Source organism: Fundulus heteroclitus, chromosome 20 (assembly GCF_011125445.2).
Source record: "Fundulus heteroclitus isolate FHET01 chromosome 20, MU-UCD_Fhet_4.1, whole genome shotgun sequence".
NCBI lineage: Eukaryota > Metazoa > Chordata > Actinopteri > Cyprinodontiformes > Fundulidae > Fundulus > Fundulus heteroclitus.
Window position 1 is genome coordinate 8382820 of NC_046380.1, and position 27264 is coordinate 8410083.

At 39.1% G+C, this 27264-nt stretch overlaps 1 protein-coding gene across 2 annotated transcripts; it reads left to right on the forward strand.

The window, feature by feature from the left end:
* The first annotated feature begins 5450 nt into the window (after positions 1-5450).
* On the forward strand, positions 5451-27216 carry mov10a (Mov10 RISC complex RNA helicase a). Of its 2 annotated transcripts, none has more exons than XM_021317801.2 (22): positions 5451-5699; positions 5786-5897; positions 6027-6193; positions 14960-15201; positions 15304-15550; positions 15650-15790; positions 15883-16045; positions 16652-16803; positions 16883-17053; positions 17355-17505; positions 19329-19490; positions 19834-19937; positions 20304-20401; positions 20628-20726; positions 21251-21338; positions 21774-21891; positions 22697-22888; positions 22977-23048; positions 24449-24574; positions 24681-24769; positions 26433-26548; positions 26655-27216. In XM_021317801.2, exons 1-22 carry the CDS (start codon positions 5578-5580, stop codon positions 26717-26719), a joined length of 2997 nt encoding a protein of 998 aa, XP_021173476.2. In that variant the 5' UTR covers positions 5451-5577; the 3' UTR covers positions 26720-27216. The 2 variants fall into 2 exon arrangements, with proteins under 2 accessions (XP_021173476.2, XP_021173477.2); XM_021317802.2 differs by having other exon boundaries at positions 17358-17505.
* Positions 27217-27264: the final 48 nt, after the last annotated feature.

Sequence of the window (27264 nt, forward strand, 5' to 3'; positions counted from 1 at the left end):
GAATTTATAATAACTGGAAGTAATGAGAACAACTGTAGCTGATTTTGCACTTGAGTGTATAACAATAGAAGTCTATGCAGAAAAAAAAGAATGTCAATATAAGTTGTATATACAGAACTCCAGGGTCCGATATACACATGTTTAGTAACTGGATGGAGAGTGGCCTACGCTCACAGGGAAACTAACAAGTCTCTGGTTATTTGTTGTGAGTTTAACATTGATTTGCTAAATACCAATAATCATAGGTTTGCGGATGATTTTATCAAGCATTTCGAAGTTTGACCCTTTTCCGAAAAATTACCAGAACCAGCACAATTACATCTCATTCTGCCACTTTCATTGATAACATCTTCACAAACGATATTATAAATAATACGGACAATTAATTAATTAATTAATTAATTAATAATATCCATGATCATTTACTAGTCTTTGTGCTTTATAACAAAAATTATAAGACTAAAATATCAGAAAGCCAAAGGCATGGCAAGAAAAACAGAAATATAAAAAGAAAAGTCACTTAATGGAACAAAATTGGGACCTGATCTATCAACACAGAGATATTAATGGTGCATATGGAGCCTTCCTAAACATATTTGTGAAACTATATAACAAACACTGTACAATAATGGTTTATAATATACAGAATAAAAACAATAACTGCCCACAACAAGACAGCAAAATGCTTGTAGGAAGAAAATTACAATTTATAGAAAATGTATACATATAAGGACTAAGAGGTAGAGTTTAAATATAAAATATATGAAAATAAATTGAAAAATGTTACTAGGCTTTGCTAATTTTCTTTTACAACAAATGAATAGATGACAATAAAAATAATATTAGCGAAATTTGGAATAAACTAATCTTGGATGGGATCCAAACGGATCCCTGAGCCACCTGATCCAGTACAAAACAAGCAGAATAACTAAAACTCCCAACTCAATGTTTCTCAGTGCTATGACTGAAAAAAAAAAAAAAAAAACGGGGGAAAAAATGGATATTGTGAATAAATGTAAGAACAAAAGATCAACTCATCATTCTGTTTGCCATGAAGCATGACATGACAAGGGGGAAAAAATATGGAGCAGACAAAAAAAATAATGTCGGTGTTCTCATGGGAAAAATAAACGTAGAACAGGCTTTTCAACATTTTGGTTCTGACATTTTAACAGCAACACCGAAGACAATGAAAAGCGTGGAAGAAAAAAAAAACTGAAGTAGAATAAAGGGCTGGAAGTAGTTAATGACGAGGTAAGAAAAACTAAATAACAATGGAAAATTTTATCTAAACTAACGGTCAGCTTAGATCAGGGGTCTGCAACCTGTGGCTCTGGAGCCGCAAGTGGCTCTTTCTACCTTCCACACTGGCTCCTAATAACTTTCGCTACAAATTATATTTTTATTATTATATTTTTATGTTATGTTAATGCGGGTTTTAGCAGTTAAAATTAAAATTGCTTTTAATTTTCACAACAGAATGATGCTAAAAGTGCCCGTAATATTTAATTTTAAATCAATATTCTTTCATTGTGTTGGAAAATGGAAACTAAGATTTGTTTTTTACATCATTATCCACAAAAATCAACACCCGTCCATCCTCTTTTTTTAACTAGACATTAAAGGGCGTTTCTTTAACGATGACAACATATTTCCTACAGTAGATCTTTATCAAGAATTATAATTTGTCTTTTTTCAAAAGGCCAGGCAACATTTGTTGCTCTAAACGAGTTTAATTCAAGGAGACTGTAGGCAAAATGGCTCTTTAGACTGTAAAGGTTGCAGGCCCCTGGCTTAGATGAAGATGTCTTGGGAAAATCTTATAATAGTTGATAGCTTTACACTTATTGTATAGCGAGAGCAAGGATGTGTTAAGGCAAACAGGGATAGAAATAGAGACACAAATGCAGCTGTGAATAATCAAGAATAATGGGAAAATCTTTTCTTCTTACCTTCAGATTTGAAAAGGGTGCATTAAAGATAAACATCAATTCATCCATCCTCTTCTGCTTATGCGGGGTCGGGTCACGGGGGTAGCAGCTTCAGTAGGGAGGCCCAGACGTCCCTCTCTCCAGCCACTTAGGCCAGATCCTCCGGGGGAATCCCAAGGCTTCCCAGGCCAGCAGAGAAACATAGCCCCATTTACACTACCCTTTTTTAACCGTGCCGAGAACGGTCCGAGCTCTGTAACTGAGATAACTATCGAATGTAAATGGAACGCAAACTGAACTGAACCGTGCCAGGCAAAACCGAACCACACTAAATCTAGACCAGTTCGATAGTAGGTCTCGGCACGGTTTTTCACTGGCTCGGTTCTCTGATACCAAAGAGCGCATGAGCAGACCGTGTCATCTCCTTACAGTCAGCTGACAAATTTTGCGGTTCAGACATTCATAAAAATACCAGCTTCCTTACCATGCCACATGGTTTCCAGTGATGATTCTGCTTAGCAGTGTGATGAAACTCAGCGTCTGTTGATGTTTCCTGCGTCTGTAAGCCCTGATTAGACTATCGTTTGTTTTATCCACTTCCCAAAAGTCGACTCTGTCAAGTAAATTTACCAAAGGTTGCCTTCTTCGCCTGACTCTCCGCAAACAATGAAATATCACAATTATAACCAAACATAACTTCCTGAATGTTACGGGGCCGCCATTTTTGTTTGCTTGATTCCCTCCTTCAATCCCCGAGAGCAGTAGTACCGCAGATCGTCACTAGGAGGCGAGGAACTGTGCTAGCGTGATGAGTAAATGGTCGCAAGAACCAAGCTGGGCATGGTTAATTGATCCAAGCTCGGTTCAAACTCGGCATGAATCGGTTAAAAAGGGTAGTGTAAATAGGGCTATAGTCCCTCCAGAGTGTCCTGGGTCTTCCCCTGGGCCTCCTCCCGGTGGGACGTGCCCGGAACACCTCACCAGGGAGGCGTCCAGGAGGCATCCTGACCAGATGCCCGAGCCACCTCAACTGGCTCCTCTCGACGTGGAGGAGCAGTGGCTCTACTCTGAGTCCTCCCCGGATGACTGAGCTCCTCGCCCTATCTCTAAGGGAGAGCCCAGACACCCTACGGAGAAAACTAATTTCCCCCGCTTGTATCTGGGATCTCGTTCTTTCAGTCACCACCCAAAGCTCATGACCATAGATGAGGGTAGGAACGTAGATCGACAAGTAAATCGAGAGCTTCGCCTTTTGACTCAGCTCTCTCATCACAACAACAGAACAGTACAGCGCCTGCTTCACTGCAGACGCAGCACCAATCCGCCTGTCGATCTCCCACTAAAAATAAACAGTGCTGCAAAATACATATAATTAGTGTCAAATTAATATTTGGGTTTGCTAGATAGTGACGAGACGGCCACAAGATCTTCCTGTCTCATTCACTGTGGCCCACCTCACCCAGTTCGTAGATTTGGCAGCAAAGGAAGAAAACAATTAGAGACAAAACACTTGAAATATACATATATTTATTACAATTAGAATTCCAAGGAGAGACGCATTTACAACGTTATCATAAAGCTCATGTAGTTTAACCCAAAGTCCGCCCTTCCATGCTGGTTGCAGGCACGTTTCTGAAGTGCATTCTTTGATTAGTCTGGCCGGCCCCTCACCGAGTCACTGGGGGTTGAGGTCCACGCACACACTCAGTCTCTATAGTGCTTATCTTCTCACAAGCAAAACAGATCCACATTCCAATATTAAACAGGGCCCCAGGTTCTTAATATATTTTGCCAGATGTTTTTAGGAGTTAACCGAGATAAACATTAAGAACAATAAAAAGCTTTCAAACCGTAAACCATCTTGAAGGGTACCCCATAAAACCTCATGTGACTCCCACCTTGCCTAATATCCCACAAGATGGCTGAATGAATTTATTGCCTGTTAGTGACCCTGGAGACTCCATCCTCTTTGCACTCCAGGCCACACAGCTCAACCATGTCACTTAAAACTTGGGTAAACCCTTACTGCTTAAAGAAAAATACATGATTAACACAAAAACTGATTATATAGTTCCATAACGATGGACATGACCTAGTGTGGGACTAAAAGTTGTCTAAAATTGGAATAAATGTTTCTGAAATAACAAAATGTGTTTTCTCTAATGAGCCATTAGTCTACAATTCTGTACAGGTTTGAGTTGTCTAATTAATGCATTTAAAGTGGTCTGATGACAAAAATGCCCCAAAGGCATATTTTCTTTGAGTTTTTGTAAATTGAATAAATGTTTCACAAATCACAATTTTGTTTCCTCCAATCTGTTCTCCAGTTCAACTCCAGTTCAAGTAACCATTCTGAGTATTTTAGGTCTTAAAGTGGAGCTGCGTGAACTGCTGTGTGTTCTTGTACTTGCAGCTGAGCGACAACATTTTGTGCTTATTTTACTTGAGAAGAGATGACTTGGATGTAACGTGAGGACAGAAAAAAAAAAGGCTGAGATGCAGACCCACCACAGAGCTGGCTTTCCTCAGCTTATTTAGTTGGCCTCTCGAATCTTGGTTCCACTTCCCTAGCACGCCATTGCAAAATATATAGATAAATAAATACATAAATAGATAAACAGAATGTCATAGTCTGGTTGAAAATCTTAAGCCGTTTGTTACGCACACTAAAATACCACAACCTTCTTGAAAGAACGGTAGTAATGGTATAGGTAGTATAATAATAAACAAAATTGTGCCAAGTATATAATAGTAAGTGATGTAGTTGTTCATAGTTAAGTATAGTTTGGATACAAAATAATATTCTGGTAAATTCATGACATGACTTGTTTTTTTTCCCTCTACATGTTTATTTGCCAATTCTAGTGGAATTGGCAAATAAACATGTAGAGGAAAAAAACAAGTCATGTTTTTTTCCTTTACATATATATATATATATATATATATATATATATATATATATATATATATATATATATATATATATATATATATGTTTTTTTATTGCAAAATAAGTTCTTCCAAAGACAACAAATCTGTGAACTTCATTGAAATCCAGCGAAAGAAAGAAGAATAACCTAAAAAACATCTCTTCAAAGTTCACTAAAATATCCCATGATCTGTTTTGCACGATAATAACTTTACAAGCTTTAAAAGCGACTAGTCTGTTTGTTATCAGTTGATCATAAATGCTTGCAGTTATTTGAAATAAATAAATAAATTAAGAAATGTCCAAAACACCAATCACCGAGGGAAGCGTTGAATGGTCCTGTCTGAAAGAGAACAGTGAGAGCAGAAGTCGAAATCAGACCTGTTACTCTGAACATTTTATTTACAATTAAATTACAGAAAACCTTGCTTTAAAAATTACTCGTTTTGATCAGATATCTGGTTGTGTGAAAGGCAGTTTTAACTTGTCACGTGGGATAAATGTTTACATGGTCCCTTTAAGGTGCGCGTAGAACTTCTGCGCACGTCACACTGAATTATAGATCTACATACATGCTGATGCGCATTTCGGAGCGAGTAAACGGCGTGGACATCAGTGATAACCGGGGCGGTAATGTATCAGGAAACTTAACCAGCTGTTGGACTTCCTTCCTCTCGCCGGGGAGGTTGAGGCTGTGGCCTGTCAGGGACGCTCGACATGCCGAAGCTCGTAGAGTCCCTGCAGTCCGGACTGGACTTCATCGCATTCCTGGGAGACAGGTTGTCCAGACACAGTAGTGATGATCTCCGAACTATCTACAACACCGAGTTTAGGAACAGGTAAGCTTCAAACTATCTGAATTGGCCTCGTACAGTTAGGCAGCGGTGGCTGTTTGGTTGTTTCATTCTACACGTGGTGATCACAGAGGAGGAGCAAAACACCCCAACTTTTCCAATGTCATCTTTGCTCTTCGGACGTTCGACAAAATCCACATAAGGAAGGGGAGAATCTACAAAAATGGCAACCCTAACCCTAAGGTAGGTTGTGAACTTGAGAGACAAGTCTGGACATGTTTTTTTTTTTTTTTTTTAATTTTTTTTTTTAGACACAACAAAACAAAAACAAACAAAACAAAAACAGACAAAAGGATGGTGCTATTGTTGCAGGCCAGGGCGTCCTCTGACCAGTCGAAGATGCTGGGGCCTCACCAAACAATCCGCCATTCTAAGGGGCAGGAGAAAGCAGCACAGTCACCTGTTCGCCCTCCAGACCCAGAACCTGCGATGACCCCGAAGAAGAAGCGAGCCACGAAAGTCCTTCAGATGATGAACAGGTAGATGGGAGTTTCTGCCCAGTCAGATGCTCTTGTGTTGCACTCAACTTGTGTTGGGAATAATGGTTGAGATGTATTCCCAAATCTAGGGGGTAAACTTGGCTATATAGACTAAAAACGTGTACTAAACCAAATTGTGTAAGTTTCCCAACTGTATGTCAGGCAAAATTTAATGAATGCATTCATACATTTAGGATCTAAGGAACAGTGACTTAAAAGCCAACATCTTATTTTAAAACGGAAATGCTTTTATTTCAAACAGTAAACTGGTATATTCATTATTTAATTTTATTTGACAGGGACACTGTACATTAATTAACATTCCTGCAAATGCACCAGAATTAGCCAAAAGGCTATTTTTCATCTGTTGTCCGTGGACAGATCTTAAAATTGTCTACCTAAAAACACAATAGTAACAATTGTACAGTGAACAATACAAATACAAAAAGAAATAAAAACAGCTATGACTCTTCAAAACTGGTTTAAAAATACAAAGTTCATGTTCGCTAGACTACAGATATTAGGTCAATCAAACATTCAAATAAAAACAATTATTGTGTGTGTGTGTGTGTGTATATATATATATATATGTGTGTGTGTGTATATATATATATGTGTGTGTGTGTGTATGTATGTATGTGTATATATATATATATATATATATATATATATATATATATATATATATATATATATATATATATATATATATATATATACAGCAGAGACACAAGTGGCAGCGTGGTTTGGTTTATGGAAGACACATTCAATTAAGGTGTTGAGGGATCCGTTTTGGTGGCCTTAGGATTGCGTCTCTGCTATTCGCGGATGACGTTGTCCTATTGGCTTCATCAGGGCGTGATCTACAGCTCTCACTGGAGCGGTTCGCAGCCGAGTACGAAGCGGCCGGGATGAAAATCAGTGCTTCCAAATCCGAGACCATAGTCCTCAACCGGAAAAGGGTAGAGTGCCTTCTCCGGGTTGGGGAGGATGTGCTGCCCCTAGTGGAGGAGTTCAAGTATCTTGGGGTCTTGTTCACGAATGAGGGGAAGATGGAGCGGGAGATCGACAGGCGGATTGGTGCAGCGTCTGCTGTGAAGCGGGCGCTGTACCGATCCGTTGTGGTGAAGAGAGAGCTGAGCCAAAAGGCGAAGCTCTCGATTTACCGGTCGATCTACGTTCCTACCCTCATCTATGGTCACGAGCTTTGAGTCGTGACCGAAAGAACGAGATCCCGGATACAAGCGGCCGAAATTAGTTTTCTCCGTAGTGTGTCTGGGCTCTCCCTTAGAGATAGGGTGAGGAGCTCAGTCATCCGGGGAGGACTCAGAGTAGAGCCGCTGCTCCTCCACGTCGAGAGGAGCCAGTTGAGGTGGCTCGGGCATCTGGTCAGGATGCCTCCTGGACGCCTCCCTGGAGAGGTGTTCCGGGCACGTCCCACCGGGAGGAGGCCCAGGGGAAGACCCAGGACACGCTGGAGGGACTATGTCTCCCGGCTGGCCTGGGAACGCCTTGGGATTCCTCCTGAGGAGCTGGCCCAAGTGGCTGGGGAGAGGGACGTCTGGGCCTCCCTACTGAAGCTGCTACCCCCGCAACCCGACCCCGGATAAGCGGAAGAAGACGGATGGATGGACATTCAATTAATTGTGACATGTCTGATGTGTTATGAGCCAGTTTTTTAGATGCTTGTTGAAAAGAGTGTATGTTGTAAGTTCTCTGAGTTCCACTCCTGAGCTGCTGTGACTGCAGAGGCTCTTTGACTAAAAGCACTTTTACGCAGAGGAACAACACAGTCTCCTCTGGATGACACTCATGTTACTCTCAGTGTGTTCCTGATCTTTACAAACTGACTGGGTGGAGGAGATGACAGACCACGGATGATTTATCAATTTCTTTCAATAACGTCATCATTGAGATTTATTATTCTTGTTTTGCAAATGGAATTAAGTTAAAAAACAAACGTGAAATAAGCGTTACTGTTAAGGGAAAAAATACTATGGAGGTTATCATCTTGTTTTTGTCCTGTTTTTTTCAAGCTGTCCTTAGCAGTAAGTTGGATAATAGTCAGCTGGTAGATTGCTACGACTCATAAAAGCAGTACCTTTAGTCCCAATGGTGGTTATACTGCTACTTAAGATTTGTCGTGCAATGTTCTTCCCACAACGTAATAATTTGTACAAAGTCCTTCAAAAATTCTAAGTTCTTGATAAGGCAGTTAAGAATATCCAACAGTGGTCAAAAAGTGAACAAAAGTAGCTGAGTTTCGGTCCAAGGTGGTTTATTGCAACAACACAAGACAACCACAAATGAGATGAGCTCCGGACAACATCTGATAACATACAGAAGCAGTCTGCTTATATACATTCTCTGTGTCTTGGGGCTCCTCCTTTGAGCTCCACCTTTTTATTACGTGTTTTCTATCACTTTTCCACGGATATCTTTATTATTTTGTTACATATCGGTGGAAACTTTCCGAGGGTGCATATTTTTTAAAACACTTTATTGTCCTGCCTCCTTCCAAATGGCCCCACCTCATTATGTTAACCTCGTTTGCAAACTGGCTCCCCATCATTATCTTCTTGCTGATGACAACACTTTATTATATTAACATCATGTGGCCATGCTAAACAGTTGCACATCGTTTCCTCTTCCTGGACCTTTACCATACATCTTTTGTTCACAATACAACATAATTTGATTTCTGATTTATGTTTCCATGGTGCACCATGTATATCTCCTTCTGCCCGGGCCTGTGTGCGTCTAACTCTCAGCTTGACCTCAAGACTGACACACACATTTCCCTCAGATACATGTTAAGGCACACTTTTAATCATAGTGATAGGAATACATTCATTGCGAGATATGTAAGCACACCCTTTAACTAATGTGACAAGAAAATACAAGTACTGTGAGAGGTTAATCTACTACAGATTCTGCATCATGAGTGTCTGTGCTTTTTACAACCCACGATTTTCCCACACAGCTAGGCCTATCGTTCTTAGAAGGGTAAAGTGTTATAGCCTTTTTTTCAGCCAGTGGACCATTGGTGCACAGCAACAGGTTGGGGAGGGGCAATATAGTATAACTCTGCTCCAAACAGCTGGGGCAAACTCATGCCATGCTGGCATCTCATTAAAATGATTTTAAACTGTAGTTATGGTGAGATATACAGGTTGGTAGTCATCATGCTGTGATGAAACTATAAAATCTACAGTACGGAAAGGCAATAAGCTCTGTCAAAAGTCATTTATCTTCAGATGTTCAGCCTTCTCTGCAAACCTATGGCACAATTCTTCTCCTGGAACTGGTGTATTGCGTGTTCAGGCAATTTAAATCCAACTGATCTTTTGTTACATCATCCACTGGAGGCTCCTGCAAGACTTGGCTTGAAAATAGAGGATTCAATAGTTTTCTAATATCTATTCAATTCAATTCAATTTTATTTATATAGCACCAAATCATGAAACATGTCATCTCAAGGCACTTTACAAAATCAAGTTCAATCATATTATACAGATTGGGTCAGATTATACAGATTGGTCAAAAATGTCCTATATAAGGAAACCAGTTGATTGCATCAAAGTCCCGACAAGCAGCATTCACTCCTGGGGAACCGTAGAGCCACAGGGAGAGTCATCTGCATTGTACATGGCTTTGCTGCAATCCCTCATACTGAGCAAGCATGAAGCGACAGTGGGAAGAAAAACTCCCCATTAACGGGAAGGAAAACCTCCGGCAGAACCGGGATTTTCAATATGTCATCTGTCATATTGATGGGGACTTTTAAGACGCTTTCCATACATTTTGGTAATTCTGGCAGACTAGGTGTAGAAAAAAAAGTACATTTGATTTCTTGAAAATGTTACTTTGATGTTTTTAAAGTACATAATTTATCTTACACAATTAGTGTCTTAAACTGAGCTCATGAGGGTCATGAAAAGTCTGTTTGAGCTTGCATAAGTTTGCAGAAACTGCAGAATGACAAGGGGCAAATTACAACACCTCTTGTTAGTAAAATGTTCTCCCTGTCCAAATTATACTCCGAATCAGTTTTATTTGCCATATGTGTACACATATGAGGAATTTGATACTGGATTGTGCCATGCTCACGATGTATTGATTTATACAATAACACAATGATGCAGTGATAAAAATTAATCAGTCTGCAGTATAGAAAACCCATATGAACACACTATAAACAAGTGGACAAATTGAGACAATAATGCAATGGTGCAAAGGAAGCAGGAGTAAATATTATATTCATTGGTTACCACACAGGAGTTTTTCTTTTCTATTTTTTTTCTGTCAGGGTTAGCTGTTCATTAGAGTGATGTCTTGTGGGAAGAATCTGTTGCTGAGTCTGTAGATTTTGATGTACAAAGCTCTGTAGCGCCTACCGGAGGGTAGAAGTTGGAACATGTGACTGGGGTGTGGTGGATGTGCAATGATGTTTCTTCCCATTTCCTGAAACATACGGGTCTTGAATGGAGGGCAGATCCAAACCAGACAGTGATGGAGGGGCAGAGGACAGACTGTGTGACGGCTGTGTAGAAGTGGATCAGCTGCTCCTTGGGCAGGTTGAGCTTCCTCTGCCGGGTCTGCTTGATGGTGGTGACAGTGTTGGGCTCCCGCTTTAGGTATATAGTGCATCTCAGAGGCCTGACTGTTTCCACAGCAGACACAGCGCTGTCGAGTATGGTGACTCAACAGGAGTTGAGACTCATCAGGAGTTTGACAAATGGGTCTCCTGAGGTGCAGTCATCAGCGTAGAGGGAGAAGAGCAGCGGGGAGAGCACACACCGTCGACCTGTTTGCCCTGTAGGCAAACTGCAGGGGCAAACTCGGCTTCAAAAAGGCTGGTTAGGACAAGCTTTCATTGTAAAGTTACACAATATGGTCATTGTGTAACTTTACACAAAACACCAATCACTGAGGGAAGAGTTGATTGGATTTTACTGCACTGTATCAAGTAAGAGACAAGGCAATAAAAGAAATTACAGTAGATAGACGTATATCGATGATGGGGGGGAAAAAAAGGGGTCAATAAAAATTTCAATAGAACAGTTTTCCTTCCTTTTGCATTTTAGCCATGTAGGTTAATGTTACAGTCATTACATCCTCCCAATAAATCACAACCCCTTTAAAAAGGTTAGAGAGCACGTGTTTTTTTTTTCTTTTCTTTTTTTTTAAACTTGCAGATTTTGTAAATCTTGAGTTGAGTTTGAATTCAGTGTTTGTGTGTCAGGGCTGCACTTAAAATATATATTTTTGAATTTGTTGATAATTATCAATATCGATCAGTATGATTTCTATTTTATGGATACGCTATTTTTCCCATATCGTCCAGTCCTGTTTCCATTTCATAGTTACTTCACCAGGGGGCAGTAACTTCTTACGGTTGTACCAATGATGGTGTATCTTTTTGTCACCCTTCTAATTTAGAAGTAATTTTGCAAAAAGCAGCAAGACAGATGAGGAAAAACTGACGTGTATTTTGTTGTGTTTTTATTTTTTAATATTAAGTTAACCTCATGACGTCAAACTTTCTCAGCCTTAGACTTTTGGTTGAGAAACTGTAGAGCAGACTGAGGATAGATGTTCTGCCTGATGGAGTTAGTGATCGTTTTTTAACCGACCCGTTTGAATTTTGTTCTTAGTCGGACTTGTTTCAGTGGGGGACCAGTTTGAGCAACAGCACAGAGATCATAAACATTTCTACGGCTGTGTCCGAAATGTTAAAATTTTAGCTTGTAGCTGCTGTTGCTTGACCTATCATGAGGTCAACAGTGAGAACTCTTATTTATATACTTGTATAAATAAAATTGAATTGAATTGAATTTAGGGTATATGTTTTAAGAATTCTTTTTCCTTTAATTTTTCATTTGTGGCAGCACCCGCTCTGCTACGCCCAATCCTCCCAAATTTCGGTTCTTGCACTTTATCCACCTCAAAATGATTACTTGTTGCAGTTTTTTTTTTTTTTAAGCAGTAAAAAATAAGTTCACTTGTTCCACCATTTTTGATGTCACAGTTACGACACAACGGCACAAGTTGTAAATGCTCTTTAGTGATGCACATATTCACTGTTGTTGTTGTATTTTATTACAACAGTGACATTAAGATATACTTGAAGCTTAGTTTTCCAGATAATACAGTCTGCCCAATAGGGGGCCCCATTGCTACGTTTCAAGTTAATTTAAAGGTTTGTTTATATCTTCAGGGTTAGATAGATGAGTGTGTAACACTAGTGGTTAATTAACGAGACCGCGGGTGTGTGCTTATTTCTAGATGGTGAGAACACATTTGTGAATGTGTTTCTAAGCAAACTATTATGAACTTTAGTTTTTTTGTGCAAATGTGATTTCAGACAGTACGTTTGTAACATTACTTTTTGTTTATTATTTCAGTCTTACAGATTTGGTTGAAGGAAAAACATTAAAAAAAATAATACAGAGGAGAAAAATACTATAAAAATATCAATCCTCAACAAAATTTCTGTAGTTTGTCCCGTCATGCGGTCCAGCCGTACAAGGCTGAAGTTGTACTGCAGGGGCAGAATAATAGATTTTGAGGAAAACATCTATAAACAATAACATTAGAGTGAGGAGAGGATGTGAATTTTACATGAGCAGTCTTACTGGAAGCCATAATGTCCAGATCTTACTGCCCATGATTACAGGACGAAGAACCCTCATAGTTTTGTTGCTTAAAAGTCTCACCTGGCCTGCAAGCACGTATTCTTGGTGTTTTCCGGTGTTGCCAGCTTCTACTTACTTTGAGTTGATTGCAAGACATATTTCATTAATGAAAATAAAACGCAAAATTATTTAAAATAAGCAAAGATAAACAAGACAGATACTGTAAAGTAGACTGCATTTTTGTATTTATTTGCCTTTGGAAATAATAGTGTTTTTAATTTTTGAAGTAAAATAAAAATACAAACAAGGAGACACACATTTCAGTGGTAAATCTCAGAGGGCAGCCAATGTGAAGGAAATATGCTGTATTATTTTGGAATGGACACTGTAAACTGTAAAGTGTCACAGAGTGAGTTTTAACAATATGGGTGAGAGATCATTAGTGTTTGAAGAAAAACATGGTCGTAATATCTCTTTGCAAACCTCATCAAGGTTCACTTCTGTTATCTATACTCATTGCTTACTGGTCATGTTTTTTATTGAGTCATTTGTCACGAGATGAGAATTTTTTATTTTTTTTTATTGGTTTGGTAGATTTCCTGATCTTATCTGCATTTCTGTTTCTCTTCCTGCAACCAGCTTTTTAATAAAATACACAAAAGTGAAAAAATGACAAAACGTAGCCCTACAAGGGATAAGTTTTCAGAGTTGACTTTGATTACTGCAAGCTTTATTCTCTAAGCACATATACATATACCTTGGCCAACCCACAGCTGCGACTCAGGGCTTAGCCCCTCCCTGCCCTAAAATACAACCATCAGAGCAACGCCGTGTTGGAGTTTTTTTTTATTCTCGCAAATATGTGAAATCACTCTAAAATTATCATTTGTCTTAATGGAAATTTGCTCCTTTGTGGTCAATATTTGATTTTCTTCAATGTACGATGGCCCTTATATTATTTTTCTGGAAATTATGAGAATGAAGTCATTGAGTACAAGAAGAAATGACACTGCAAAAATTACAACAATAAAGTCACATAGTTGTCTGCACAACCACTTCGATATCCTGATACTACTAATTCGGTGCTGATGTGCTAAAAAGGTTTAGTATTTTCTTATTTGCAGAACCAATACCAAAATATCCCTTTACAAGATGCTCAACGTTCCTTATTTCATCACAAGGGGGAAGACTGCGCTTTGCTGTAAGAGTTCTCATAAAATTAACCCTCCTAATTGCCATACAACACAAAGTTTCCATTCACTACTGCACACATGCTCATTGAAGAATTCAGCCCTTTTTCTCAATAAAAACAAACCGGTCACAGCTTCTACACCTTAATATCTTATGCCTAGAAGACAGGTTTGCTAGCTGAAAAAAGGTTATTCGGACTATATTATTGTTACGGCTACTCTTGCATCATAATTTTAAGATTCTTAGAAATTTAAGCTAGCTAGATATACATTTTGGTGTGCATGCATGAATGTGCACACATGCATGCCATTGCACAAGCATGTGCATATGTCTTAGCTTGCACTAATGTTGAGGAAGGGTTGTGCAATTTTTTGTTTTACAAAGAAATGGGGTTTATAAAATAAGAAATGGTTGACAATCACCATCATTTAAATAATAAGCAGATCATCGTCTTTCCCCCTGGTTCTGCAATTGAGACGACGTTGTCACCAATGATTAAAGTTGTAAAGTAAAAGTGTTTGATTAACAAATAAAAGCAGATGTTGAGTTCCAGTCTCTACTAGCTGGTTTGACTCTGCCGTTTGCACATTGAATCCCGGTAGAGCTGCACAATATATTGAGATGCAATGGAGTGCTTGGATGCTATATGCTCTGCACATGGAGAATATATTTGGCCAGTTTGTTGGAGTCTTAATTGTTGTTAATGGTCACCCCTGGTGTGTAATTGTTGAGGCTGAGAAACTAAAGGTCGCAGAGTCTGGCGGTGATGTTGTGTAATTTTGACAAACGAAAAGGATCAGCATGATGTGTCATAGGTTCTTTGGAATTAATATCATCATTATTGCAGCTTCTTCCTCTTGTTGTTCTTGTGTAGCTTCTTGAGAAGTATTTTTAATCTGTAAAGCTAAATAACCTTCTCATTCATGGCTCACAACAGGAAAGAGGTGACCGATGACAAAGAGGGAATTGAAATCACGTCAAAACCAGAAGGAAGCGACGGAAAGGTTCAGCTCGTCGTGGCGTTTGAAAAGCAGCCGTTCGTCGTCTCGTTCAACATTTTAAACAACGGCGCGAATGACGTCCACTTCATCAATTACACAGTCCTAGACAGGGTTCGCTGCTACAACTTGCAAGATGAAAGAAAAGTGACAAAAGCCAACCCACTGCTCCTCCTTCCTGGTAGGAGAACACTTATTGTCAGTCCCATTAAAGCATAACACCCCACGGTGTAAGAGATCACTGGCGATAACTCACGCACTGCTTTGCTTTTCCACCCCACAGGTGAAAGTTACAATGTTGCCGTAAGTTACATACTCAATCAGTGTGGCTATTTCCCCGCCACGATCTGCTTTGAGTTCCAGCTGGAACTGCCGGAGCCGGTGACCTTCTGCATCGTCAGGGAGATACAAGCAATGGTCCAGACCTCGCTGGGTGAAGAACTGGGGCCTGTAGGTCCGTACAAACCGGTCCAGAAGGTCAAACCCAGACCACGTGTCAGAGAGGTGGTTGAGGGTGTGCCACCTCCAGGGTGAGTAATCAAAAGCACATGAAAGTTACACCTGAATAATGTGCCATCCAATTTAATCACTGTTGTGCATTAGCTTGGTTTTGTTTTCCTCTTTTTCAGTTCTTCTGTCCAGCAGATGCCAACCACAGTGAAGTTAGGAGATTACAAGTACCCCAGCTTCCTGAAAGAGCTGGCCGATCAAAGAATGCAGGATACCGAGTACCTTTCTCCTGCAGCGCGACAGCAGCTGGCACCAGTGAAGTGCGGCTTTCGCCTGATTCAAGTTTTTTTTGTTTGTTTTTTTGTCAGTGGGTTATTTTTGTAAAGTCAAGTCTCTGTGCGTCTCTGTCCAGGAAGCTCCTTGAATCTTCTTTAGACATGAAGAACTACTCCCGTCGGTTTCACCTACTGCTTCATCTGGAAGAGATCCAGATGGAAGTGGACATCAGAAAGTACGCCCTCCAGAATCAGACCATGGTCCAAGATCAAGGCAACAGAAAACTTCTCACACTGAAAGTAAAAACATGTGAACTAGGAAACTAGTTTTTTTAATTGTCCTGTTTCCCCTCCCCCCCTTAAGGTAGCAACACCTGCTGACTTAAAACCGACAGAGGATTTAGATAAACTGACATCTTGAAAAGTTTGGAAAATTATGGAATTTGATTGGATAGTTTTCCACGTTTGGATAAGTATTTAATTGAGTTTGGAGTTTATAAAAAATTAGGAGCTCTCTTTGTTTAGATGATATTTGTTTTTCTACATCACAAACCCCTGATCTAGGGCTTTGGGGCCTAGATCAGAGATTTAAGCTAAAATGGGTTTGATTTTAAATACCAAATGAACACAAGCTGCCTGGATTGGATTCATCAAGTCCAACTGTTCTAGGGTTCGAAATGAAGAGTAGGTGCCCAAAAAAACTACGCAATGGCCCATCACCGCTGTGGCAAAAAAAATGCTCCAGTGTTTAAATGATTTGTGGAACATACAAATAATGAAATTCAAGTAAATGTTTAAAATTGTATAAAAACAGGAAAAATGTGGCTTAGTTAAATCAAAAATGTGTAGGAGCACTGTTAATGGCCAGAGAAAAATATGCGTAATGAAAAGCTTTGTTGTAAACAGGTTCCCGGTGTCGCTGAAAATCGTCCGTCTGTGCTGCGCGGAGATTGTCTGAAGGTGATGAAATCGGGGCATAAAGGCTCCTCGATCACGGTGTACAATGGATATGTCCACAGAGTCGAGCTGGACAGGGTGAAGCTGGGCTTTTCCAAAATGTGAGTACGGGAATAAGGACAATTTACCACATTATCTGAAAACCTCACTAATGTGTGCTCTTCTTTTTACCCATTTCAGATTGTTGGAGATGTTTCTCACCAACATGAAGTTCGATGTGGAGTTTACAATCAACAGGTTGACCATGAAGCTGCAGCATCGAGCCGTGGAACTGGCAGCGAAACACGAGCTTGGCGAGGTGCTCTTCCCTTCTGATAAAGCTGCGTCAAGTGTTCCCATCACCAAACTAAGGTCTGTATCAAGTCAAAAGCTCAAAGATGAAACGAGTAGAAAACAAATCTTTAACCTGATTGCTATTAATGTTAAGAGCATGATGAGGTCGAGGCAGAGTCTGAGCGTTAATATGAAAGAAGCTGTCGTCTTGTCATATTAAAATTTAAAAAAGCTGCGCACATAGGTATGTTTGAGTTCTCAGTAGAAGACCTCTAAAGTGAACATAATTTAAATGTTTTTTAACCTTATTGTGCGAAAGTGTCATTCTAAGCTTTACTCAACTTCATTTATGACTTCTTGTGTTTTTTGCATTTCTCAGCAGTATGTTCAACCGTCAGCTAGAAAACAACCCGGAGCAGTGCAATGCGGTCCAACACATCGTTGCCGGATCTTCAAAGCCTGCTCCTTATATCATCTTTGGGCCACCAGGAACCGGAAAGACAATCACTCTGGTCGAAGCGATAAATCAGGTACTAGGTGTGCTCTGTGTTTTCATCTGAAGATGGATCTTTACAGGGCCTCTACACTGGTGTAAAATCTATTTCCTTGAGCGAATCATCCCAAAGGGATCAATGATGTGTAGTCTAACAGTTTAGATATTAAAGCCGCACCACCTTTAGAGTGAGTGATTTAGTTTAAAGGCATCACTTAGTTTATGTCAGTCAGCTGCTGTTAGGGTTAGGTGGCCCTCATAACACTTTGAAGTCCATTTCTACAAGGATTAAATTTTCAATTAGATTTTTAATTCAATTCACTTTTGTTTATATAATAGCAATTCACAACACATCATCTCAAGGCACTTTAGAAAGTCAAATTCAATCATACAGATTGGTCAAAAAGCTTTTTATCTAAGGAAACCCAGCAGGTTGCATCAAGTCTCTCCAAGCAGCATTCACTCCTCCTGAAAGAGCGTAGAGCCACAGTGGACAGTCGTCTGCATTGTTGATGGCTTTGCAGCAATCCCTCATACTAGGCAAGCATGAATTGACAGTGGAAAGAAAAACTCCCCTTTTAATGGGAGGAAAACCTCCAGCAGAACCAGAACCAGGCTCAATGTGAACGCTCATCTGCTTCGACCCACTGGGAGTTAAGCTTGTTACAAAAGAACAAAAGAGTTTTTGTCTCATAGTCTGGGTGGGAAGAACAAAAAAAAAGTTTGTTTCGGCTCTGTCTAGTCATACTCCGCGAGGCACTCACCTGCAGAAGTCAGCCCCACTATACACGTCACTAAATATCAGGCGGGGGACAGAGCTGTGCACAGAGCAGAAGGAGAGCTAAAAGTTGAGGAGCATACACATAAGAACGCAAACATTGACTGCCCCGCTAGGATAATTTATAAGGAAACTCTGCGAGTAAGCAGAAATGGCATTTTCAACTGCTTAAACTACTGGAGTTGAACAGGACTGCAGGTCCACAGATGCGTGACACATCTCTGCTTTTCCAACCTAAACACGGCCATCTAAATCCTGTCCAATTACAGTACAATAGTTAGACAGCCTGTGAGAAAAAGGTTCTGCCCCAACGTGTCGAAACCAAGCAAGGAGACCCTCCTGGATAGGGCTGAGAGATCAAAATGATGTAATTTGCTGCGTGAGCGAGACAAATTGTCTCGGTTCTCCTGGCATATGTAGCGGCCTTCAGAGAAGACAGAGCAGGGACACAAAAAGCACAGAACCACACATTGATCCAGGAATTCTATGTTAAAGGGTCATGGCAGATGACCGCCAGACCAGGTGTACCTTCTATTAAAAGAAAAAGAAAAGAAAAAAGACAGAACAAAAAGCATATCGGAGAGCAGTAGAACTCTGAGTGAGCCAAGTTAACAATTATTTGTGGCTTTAAATAACAGAGCTAAGACCTTTGATAATGGCACTGTGGTTAAGAATGCTTTTCTTGCTATTAATTATATTAGTTTCCTAAAGAAAACTGCTAAAGAAAAGTTCCTTTAACTGCCTGATGAGAACAAGTGACCTATCATGATAGTTCCATGTATCTGTGATTGTTTTGTGACAGAAGGGGGTGTTAAAAAGCTGGTCTCTGCTTGGTAATCAACAGTGACCCGTTTTGTCATAGACATACCAGTCCAAAGCCAGAGGAAATCAAAAAATTTTTGTTAAGTTGAGATTTTTTACTTGAATGTTTCTTTTCAGTGATTAAACTGCACTGTGGGGTTACTTAACATTTCATGATGCTGACACATTTTCAGACTGCTGTCTTTGTTTTTACTGTTTGTGGCCTGAGGAAAACGTTGAACGGCATTTAGGGTTCAGTAAAGTATATTTTTATTTGGCAGATCAACAGGACAGACTCATCAGCACACATCCTCGCCTGTGCACCTTCCAACAGTGCATGCGACCTGCTTTGTGAGAGACTGAAACCTCACCTGTCCTCCCATCAGCTGTACCGCATGTACGCCAGTAGCCGAGACCCGAACAGTGTCCCCAAAGGCCTGCTGGTGAGCCTCTGGTGTCAAACTCGCATGGTTCAGCCAGCTTAATAAATGTGCAACCTTAACGTCAACATTGGTTAAAACTTTGCTGCTTTTTAATGAAAATGTGTTAGTTTGTTTGGGTTTCTTTCCTTTTGGTCTTTAAACTGTTGTTGCCTTTGACTAATGATCTATATTTATGGCATGTGTGTAACTAGGAGGTAAATAAAATCGTCTGTTGCTTTTTTTCCTGAAGTACAAGAAGATATGAGCAAATAAAAGTTTTTGCATCAGAGTAAACTTTCACCGTGCAAAGATTCCTCCACTTATTTTGGATTTTCTTTGTTTTTTTCCCCTCTCTCTCATTCAGAAATACTGCAACTGGGATGAGAAACACGATTGTTTTGTGTTTCCAGATAAGACAATTCTGATGAAATACAAAGTTATCGTGACAACTCTGTTCACGGCTGGCAGGTAGGTGTCATTTGAACCTGCCACGGCTGACACGATGTCTTTTCTGAGTGATCCGGTCCTGTCTGTATGATGTTATACGTTTATATTGTCAAATTTCATGTCAGTCAGAACAACAATACCAGCTCTAAAGCAGTGTGTCAAATACTTGCTGAACTTAGTTATGCAGCCCTCTGTGTGCAACAAAGGCGTGCAGCGGTTCTGCCAGCGACCCATCAGGAGATTTTACTGAGCTTTAAGTTCTTTTATGAGTGTGATCTAATTGGCTGGGATGGATTTTAATGCCTGGTGTGAATGGTTGGACTTTCCCTTGTCAGAATTGTTTTTAAAGCTATATAAGGATTTCTACACAATGTTTCTACATTTTAGGTTTGTGACTGGAGGGGTTCCTGTTGGTCATTTTTCTCACGTGTTTGTGGATGAAGCGGGTCAAGCGGAGGAGCCACAGTGCCTTATTGCAATTGCCGGTAATTAACATGAAATAAATAAATGCTAGGTCCAAAATTTGAAAGGCAAAAATATTTGCATATTTTCCAGAAGTCTATCATAATTTGATTTATAGCCTCTATATACTATGCAAGAAACACTGAATTGTAACCTAAACACTGGGCTGTTTCAGACGGTGTTTAAAAAAAGCTACGTCAGTGTTGAAACGGATGCATCTTGGTCCTGATTGGTTGGTTTGCTTTGTAGGTTTGCTCTGCTCTAAGAAGGGTCAGCTGGTGCTTGCAGGAGATCCCAAACAGCTGGGACCAATCATTCGATCTCCTTATGCAATAAAGCACGGGCTTGGTAAGTTAAGTGATGCTTTATTGGTATTAGATGACACGAAGCCAAATAATGCTTCCAGATCATCTTCCTACTCATTTAACACTGAAGCATGCAGAGTTTGATCACCATCGCCAAGCGGCACTGCCATGGATTTTCTGTGACATGTAAAAAAAACAAAAAAGTTACAGGAGTAAACGCCCCTCCTTTAATTCAGTTCAGTTGATTTTAAATTTCACCAATTCACAACAAATGGCATCTTAAAAGCCCTTTTTATAAGAAAACTCAATTTGTATTACAAATTATATTGTCCATTCAATACTTCTGACAGATTTGAAGCCAAATGGATACGCTCCAATTTGTAGCGGCGGTGGAAAATCTGTATTATTGAGTCTTTAACTTCATTTCATGTCTGCAGCACATATAAACCATTGCTAAAGAAGCTGAAATATGTTGCTAGCCAAGCCAACTTCTATTTACAAGCACTTTGCTGCCATTAGTGAGTCGGATATCAACATGATTTCAAAACGTGTGTTACTTCTCCCCAGGTCTTTCTCTTTTGGAGAGGCTGATGAATCGTAAAACTTATCAAGATCTTAACTCTCGCTTTGTCACAAAACTACTGCAAAACTACAGGTACATTACTCAAAGTGCAAATTAATGCATTCTCCTTAAAATTGCAATGAAAAGTTGTTTATTTTTTAGCTTTTGTGGTATGTTTGTATATATAACTGTTTGTTTTACTGTACCGATATTTAATGTTTTTGTGTATACTTTAATTCATATTTCTGTAAATCACCAGGGATCTTTTTTTTTATATACATACACATGCAGTATAGGATAATGAATAAAATTACATATGTCTAATAAGCAACAAGAAAAGCAACAATGGAACAATCCCTCAGTGTTTCTAAAAAGCACCTTTTATGCATGTTTACAGGCCATAGTCAGCATCCTGATACCAAAGGCAATGAAAGACGTGATCTTAGTTCTGATATGTGCTTCTTAGGAAATGGACTTGATTGTCTTGCCGTTTTTGATTTATTAAGAGCGCTTTCTTCCTCCCCATAGATCTCATGCTGCCATTCTGAAGATCCCCAACGAGTTGTTCTACAATAATGAATTGCAGGTTTTTGCAGACCGGTGGGAGCGTGAAACCTACTGCAACTGGGAAACCCTTCCCCAAAAGGTGCGGACATGTCGGTGTCGTTTTAATGCTTGCAGAGCTTGTGATGCTCTTCATATTAAAAATCTGTAGGTAAATCATTTTAGCTTCTGTTTAATTCATCTGGAGGGTCTGAATATTTTCTCAACTGCCATTAAACGTTAAACTAACATAAGATTTAAATATATATCAGTGCACAAAGTCCACATGACTAATACTTTTTTTTTTTTATAGAATTCTGTGACCTCTCTCAGAATCGTAGATGAAAATATGAGTTTTAAAATATTTAATAAGTTGATAAAGAAATGTAATGAACCAGGAAACAAAATGTGACAAAAATGGAATGGTAAAATATTTTTTTTGTTTTTCTTGAAGAAATTATTAGTTATGATCTTCATAACCACACAATTTGTTAATTAAATTAGTTTTTATAGTATTTTCCTTGTAGGTAAGGTTTTTAAGAATTGTTTATCGCCAATCTCATTTATTTAATCTTAACTTAATTGTATAATATTTACTTAAACTTAAAATATGCTTCTAGCCACCAGTAGAGCAACTTTTTTTAACTGCTTTTAGGCAAGTAACTCAAGATGTGTTTAAAATGACGGTTTGTCATGTTCACTACACAAGAAAACATCTTTATTTAACTTTATTTGAATACGCTCATTTGCATCTTGCCTATATTTTAGTTTCCAACCATTCTTTGCTCATTGTTGAAGCTGTAAAAACGAAAAAATAAGATCAAGTCTCTGCAGCATTTTCACATAAATCTGCCCATCGTGTTTTCTGTCTTATCTTGCCATTAACTGTGCACTCTTGACAACAAAAGGGGTTCCCAGTGATCTTCCATGGAGTTCTGGGAAAGGATGAGAGAGAGGCCAATAGTCCATCTTTCTTCAACGTGTCTGAGATCGAGACATTGGTCACATATCTCAACGCTCTGGACCAAACACAAGGAAAGACGGGTCTGCCCAAGCTGTCGGCTAAAGACATCGGCATAATCACCCCCTACAGGAAACAAGTGAGCCTCCACAGTGGTAATGTTTGCTTTTAAAGGGAGGTGTGAAGGAAATGTATAACCTAACATGAGTAATATCCTCTGCTAACAGGTTGAGAAAATCCAAAAGGCACTGAGGTCCCTCAAAACACTCAGTCACTGGAATGATCTCAAAGAACTCAAGGTTAGCATTGCAGCTGTAAATTCATTAAAAACTGACCTCTTGTGAAAAACTGATCGGTTAATTATGCAAAGGTTTTAAAGGAGACATATGCTTTTTAATGCCTTACTTTTATCATTTAAATCATTCAGTTGTGTAATGGTTTGCTCTGAATTCCTCGTTGCCCCACAGCCGCTCTTTTGCTCCTGTTCTGAGGTGCGTCTGAGAGCAACTAGTTTTGCTGCCGTCTCTTTAACTGCAAACGAAACACTTCACACCCTTTCAGGTCAAAGAACGTTCCACTCCGCCCTGCTCGGCCATTTTCATAGTATGCTGGAGGACGGCGTAGTGAATTGTGGGGGTTAATGCACCCAACAAACAAACACATTCACTTGTAGCTCTGGGATCCTTGAGCTTGGACTACAATATTGGGGCAACAATTTTTTTTAAATGTTGGATTCGCAAAATTGAAAAGCCGGAAGTCCACCAACTTGTTTAGCAGTTCCACAACAAAAACTGACGTAATTGCTCAAGAAACGTAAATGAAAACTGAATGCCTTGAAAAATATGACCCAAACAGAATATAAAGATATCTACGCAGCACCTGGACAGACGACATTCAAATTTTCTGCACTCTTAGAGAATCCAAATATACAACATTTAGTTTAAGCTAGGGTCGGAAAGCAGTGGACGGCTAACCGCTAACCTAGCCGCTAAGCTAACCGGATACATAAACACTAGAAGTGCGTATGCCCTGCCAGCATCCAGAAACTAACACGGAACGAGCACGAACACTGGCATTACGCATCAGAATAATTTGCATGTGGGACAACCAATAGATAAGGGGATTTCTCTGGAACTTAAGGAACAGAAGGGAATGAAAGAATGACCAAAACTCTGACCAATCTAACCACCCTGAGGGGCATGGATTGGTTAGAGTTTTTACAGGCTTGCAGCTTCCATAACCTCCTTTTTGTGAATACATAATGTATTAAGTTTTTTTTACACAGTATTACAAAAAATGTGCCTGAACAATATTACCAACTATATCTTTAAGGGCTAAAAAAAAGTGGATTTTGCATAATATGTCCCCTTTACGTCTAACAACCAACATTTTCTGTGCTACTGTTTCTATGGTTTATACTGTTGAGATGCTAGAGAAAGTGACAGACTGACTGGATTTAGCTTTATGTGGCATAGAGTAAGACAATGCGGCCCCTCCCCCACCTTTTGCTGCACACTGAAGGTCTGTCGACCAAAAGAAAGAAAACTAAAGCCGTTGCACTATTTTAAAGCTACTGTTGTCAAGATAAGGGCAACATCTCTTCTAGTCATTACCTGAGCAGATGGTCTGAGCACTTAACCAACTAATTTTAAAAGCTACAATATTCAATGTTTTTATTTTCTGTTATATCCGGGATCAGGTTGGCTCTGTCGAAGAGTTTCAGGGACAAGAGAGAAAGATCATCATAATCTCCACGGTGCGTAGCAGCCTCAGCTACGTTAAAATGGACACAGATTTTAACATCGGATTCCTTTCGAACGAAAAGGTTTGTCTCAATCTTATCATTATTCTTATAATCTCATTATACCACCATTCTTCTCAATGTAAACAATACACAAATCCCAATGTTTTTGAATGTTTGTGTTTTCTAGAGGTTCAACGTGGCGCTGACAAGAGCCAAGTCTCTACTTATAGTCATAGGGAACCCTGTGATCCTCAGGAAGGACCCTGTGTGGCAGAAGTAAGTCAGAAGTTTTGAGGGACAAGAGGCAACTTTTAAACCTCCTCATTGATGTGTGAATTTATTGAGATCAGCTGCATATGTGAACTACACATAGTGAAATAAAAGCTCCCACAGTGCCCAGAATAGTTCTGCCCTTTGCTTTCTGGGACAGCGGTAATGGAAAGTTTTACGTTTTAGGTAGCAAAGCTTTACTGGACCCTAATGTATTTTTATTTTTTACTGAAGGGTAAAAAAATCCTAACCCTAACAAACCATTTAATTAAAACTTTGACATTTTTATTATATAAAACAAATTTAAAAGGTCACTGAAGATTCTCTTTCATCTCGGTCACTGTATTTCCAAGTACTTCATTTAGGAATGTATGCTTTCCACTTTAAAATAAACAGCTAATCAGTGCCAGACCACTTTAAAGTCATCTTCCAATCCTTCAGTTCTGCCGAATAAACTGATTGTATGCTTTATCATATACTTCATTGCATGTATTCCACATTTTAAGTAAATAATGACTTAGCAGTGAGCTTGGCTGCTCTTTTATTGTTGTTCAGATAATAATGGATCCAAATTTAGCAGAGCTATATTTAGCCTGCTAATGCTGTATCTTGTTTACTTAGAAGTCAGAACTCCAGGCTGGGAATACAATCACGTCTGATTTAAGAGAGTTTCAGTTGCCAGTCAAAAAAAAATTATTAAATCGTAGATTGTCTGTTACCAGGATACTAATAATAGTACAAGCTAATAAAGAGCATTTCTGTGTCATTATATCCATTCAAACAGTAATGGAGCATGTTCACAAATAGTTGTGCTGGACAGCATGTCCCACAGATGTTTAGATACAAACCATCAGATATGAAAACACTTTGTTTTTGTGTTTCTGCTACTGTTTTTGTTTAATGAATGTGCCATTTAAAATAGATTTGAACTCAGGCTTTGCTAGCAGGCCTCTACTTTTTACTTCAAGAGGCTAGATTATTTTAAATTGGAAATTCTAACTTTAGTGTACAAATGTTCCATAAAATGTAAAGACATTGTTTCATAGAATATGAAAATTGCGGTGCATTTTTGAGATGACACTCTAATTCTTGCTGTTAAATAAAGGGATGGGTTTAAAGGATCCAAAACTACAGGAATGGGGGGCCCCAAAAAGTCCAGCACTCTTTCACAAACAGTGGAGGTTGTCAACCGGGATAAAATTTCTATTGAACTGTAGGTGAACATCAACTTTTAAACCTTTGGATGTGTTTTTTGTGACTTCTGAAAGTGTAAATGATCCGGAAACAATCCTAAATAAGAGTCAATTCCCATGCTTCTGCATGTAGTGAAGCAACATCTTAAAAAACATGTTTACGTGGTTACAGTTAGGACAGTATGAACAGCCTTGAAAAATTTATCATTATATATATTTAGCCATATCTGTGGGACCCAGGGCCTCCTCTTGAGTCAGCTGGAAAACAATGAATGGAAATAAACTTTATCAGAGCTTTCAGGGTAAATCAAGAGGTGCAATATGCATGCTCAGAGGATAAGAATTAACACATTTTAACCACTTACTGTTAAATGCTGATGAATATATAAATTATAATTAATATGAACTTAAATTATCACTTTTCAGGTTTTAAAGAACATTAAGCTTATGTTTTTTTTTTTTTTTTTTTTTTGCAGGTTCATCAACTACTGTGTGGAGATGAAGGGCTACGTAGGGATTGATTTTAAAAATGTTGAAGAGGAAGATCTCTTTGAGGCAAAAATGGCATCCCTGAGAATCAGCGACCCCAAAAGTTTGTACAGTTTTCTTGTTTACTGCCAAAGTAGTCTTTATAAGCAATTATTTAATCCTGAATTTAGTCTGGAAAAAAGTAACGCTTAATGTTTCTGTGTTTGTAGGTCCAGGTGAAGAGATGAGTGCCTTCCAGCAGCATGTCGACCCTGGATGGAAGATTGAAATTTAGGGGGTTCCATTTTGCAGCGATATCTTCAAAGGATGGGTTTTTTTCTCGGACCAAGCCAAACGGCAAATCTGTTTTTTTCTTCCTCTTTCTATCTATTGCATACAATTTTTAAACATGTCTACAGTCTTTGCACAGAATCTTTTTCTAGAATGTGAACTATTTCTCCCAAAAAAAATACTGCAATTACACATTTATTATGCTTTGTGTGTAAAAGCAGCAAAAAAAAAAAAAAAAAATCAAATTTTCACATAATTTCACGCAAAAAAAGTGATTTGCACCCTTTTAAAGCTGTAAATAACCTTGTTGGAAGCATCACATGCTTCCAACAAGGCTGAAAAGAAACAGGCACACAGATGATAAAATTTATCTTGTTTTGATCCTCTTGAATGTATCCCTTTTTCTTATCGGTGCTCATTTATCAAGCATTACCTTTTGAACTTTGTATTTTGTGATATACGGGCTAAGCAAATTAATAAAAAAATAGTCTTTTTGAAACACCATGACTACCTTTATTCCATACCTTTTCACATTCTATGGAAATAACC